The 1,482-nt window shown below is 25.0% G+C and overlaps 1 protein-coding gene across 1 annotated transcript in view; it reads right to left on the bottom strand.

The window, feature by feature from the left end:
* Window positions 1–1,242, bottom strand: part of Phum_PHUM163560 (neuroligin, putative) — a gene marked incomplete at both ends in the record, with an annotated part of 9,962 nt that extends 8,720 nt beyond the window's left edge. Inside the window, one exon of the mRNA XM_002424877.1 lies at window positions 1,104–1,242. Coding sequence (XP_002424922.1) covers window positions 1,104–1,242 — 139 coding nt within the window. The remainder of the gene's footprint in view (window positions 1–1,103) is intronic.
* Between the last annotated feature and the right edge of the window lie 240 nt (window positions 1,243–1,482).

The following is a 1,482-nucleotide window of genomic DNA, read 5'->3' as shown; positions in this document are numbered from 1 at the left end:
TAATAATAATAATAATAATAATAATAATAATAATAATAATAATAATAATAATAATAATAATAATAGTAATAATAATAATAATAAAATATTATTTAAAATGAATGGATGAAACACAAAAAAAAAAAGAAAATTATTTCAGAGTTAAAATGAGAATTTTTTTTTTTTTTTTTAAATAAAATTTATAGATGTTGAATTTGTTTACTATTTAACTAAAAAAAATTTATAGACATTTTTTTTTTTTTTAAACAAAAAACTAAAAACAGATGCTTTTATTTTCATTTTTTTTTTTTTTAAATTTTTAATTAAATGACATTTTATTGTTTTCAATTTTTTTCGCCCCCTTTTTTTAAATAATTTATTAACTGAAACTTTAAAACCGACCTCCCCTTCCGCCCCAACCTCTTCGTTCGTACCGATGAGATAAAAACTTTGATTTTGTTTATTATATTTAACAAATATTAAATTATAGTGCTATAAAATGTAATAATATGGAGAATGAAAATAGTAAAATGGTGAGATTCGAATCGTCGGTAGAGGAGAGGGGCGGGAAGAGGAGGAAGAAGGGGAAGTGAAGAGGCGGATGTAAATAAACGGAAGAGAAATGAGGAAAAAACTAGAAAGGAAAACAAAAAAAGGTAAAAGAAAGAAAGAGAGAGAGAGTTGAAGAATTAGTAATTTAAAAAAAATTTTTTTTTTTTTGTCAAGAATACCTGAGTGAAACAAGTATTGAGTCTTCTCGTATAAAAAAAAATATTTTGAATAAGTTAAATAAAGAAAATGAGAGAGAGAGAGGAGGTAAAAGGAAATAATGAAGATCGTAAAGAAAAAAAAAAGGTCTTTTGTAAAATTCAAAAAAAAAAAATTTTCGTACTTCGGAAATGAAAAACAAAAATAAAATTTTTCATATTTCCGTCCCTCTCCCCCCACTACTTCCTCCTCCTTCTCCATCACGTTATTTATTTATAAAAAGGTAAGAGTGGAAAAAATAGTACGAGATAAATTAAAGGGTTTAAATTATAATAATAATAATAATAACGATTGGTTTTTATTATTAGTTTTCTTAAAACCGGATATACACTCCTTTTTTTTTTTGTTAATCTTACCTTTGGCAACTGGAGAAACGGCCATAAAATTTGATAAAGCAGCTCCTGTTCCGTGACCCATCATTGTTATACGATTTGGATCTCCATTAAATGCTGGAATATTTTCTCTTAGCCAATGAAGTCCAGCAACTAAATCCATGAGACCGAAATTTCCTTGAACGCTTCCACGTGCTCCAGTTTTTAAAAAACCTTTAATAATAAATCAATAATAAATATTATTTTCCATGAATTTCCAGAAAAAAAAAATTTTTTTTATTTATTAAGGGAAAAAGTTGAGGAGGTTGAAAATTGATACGCAAACGAACGTAAATTTTAATGTAAATAATAAAAAAAAATATTGAAACTTTTCGAAGTGGAATAAGAATAAAAAAAATCTTAT

The sequence above is a fragment of the Pediculus humanus genome, genomic scaffold (genome assembly GCF_000006295.1).
Source record: "Pediculus humanus corporis 1103172107512 genomic scaffold, whole genome shotgun sequence".
Lineage (NCBI taxonomy): Eukaryota > Metazoa > Arthropoda > Insecta > Psocodea > Pediculidae > Pediculus > Pediculus humanus.
The sequence above is the reverse complement of the archived record's forward strand: the minus strand, read 5'-3'. Positions and strand labels throughout refer to the sequence as shown.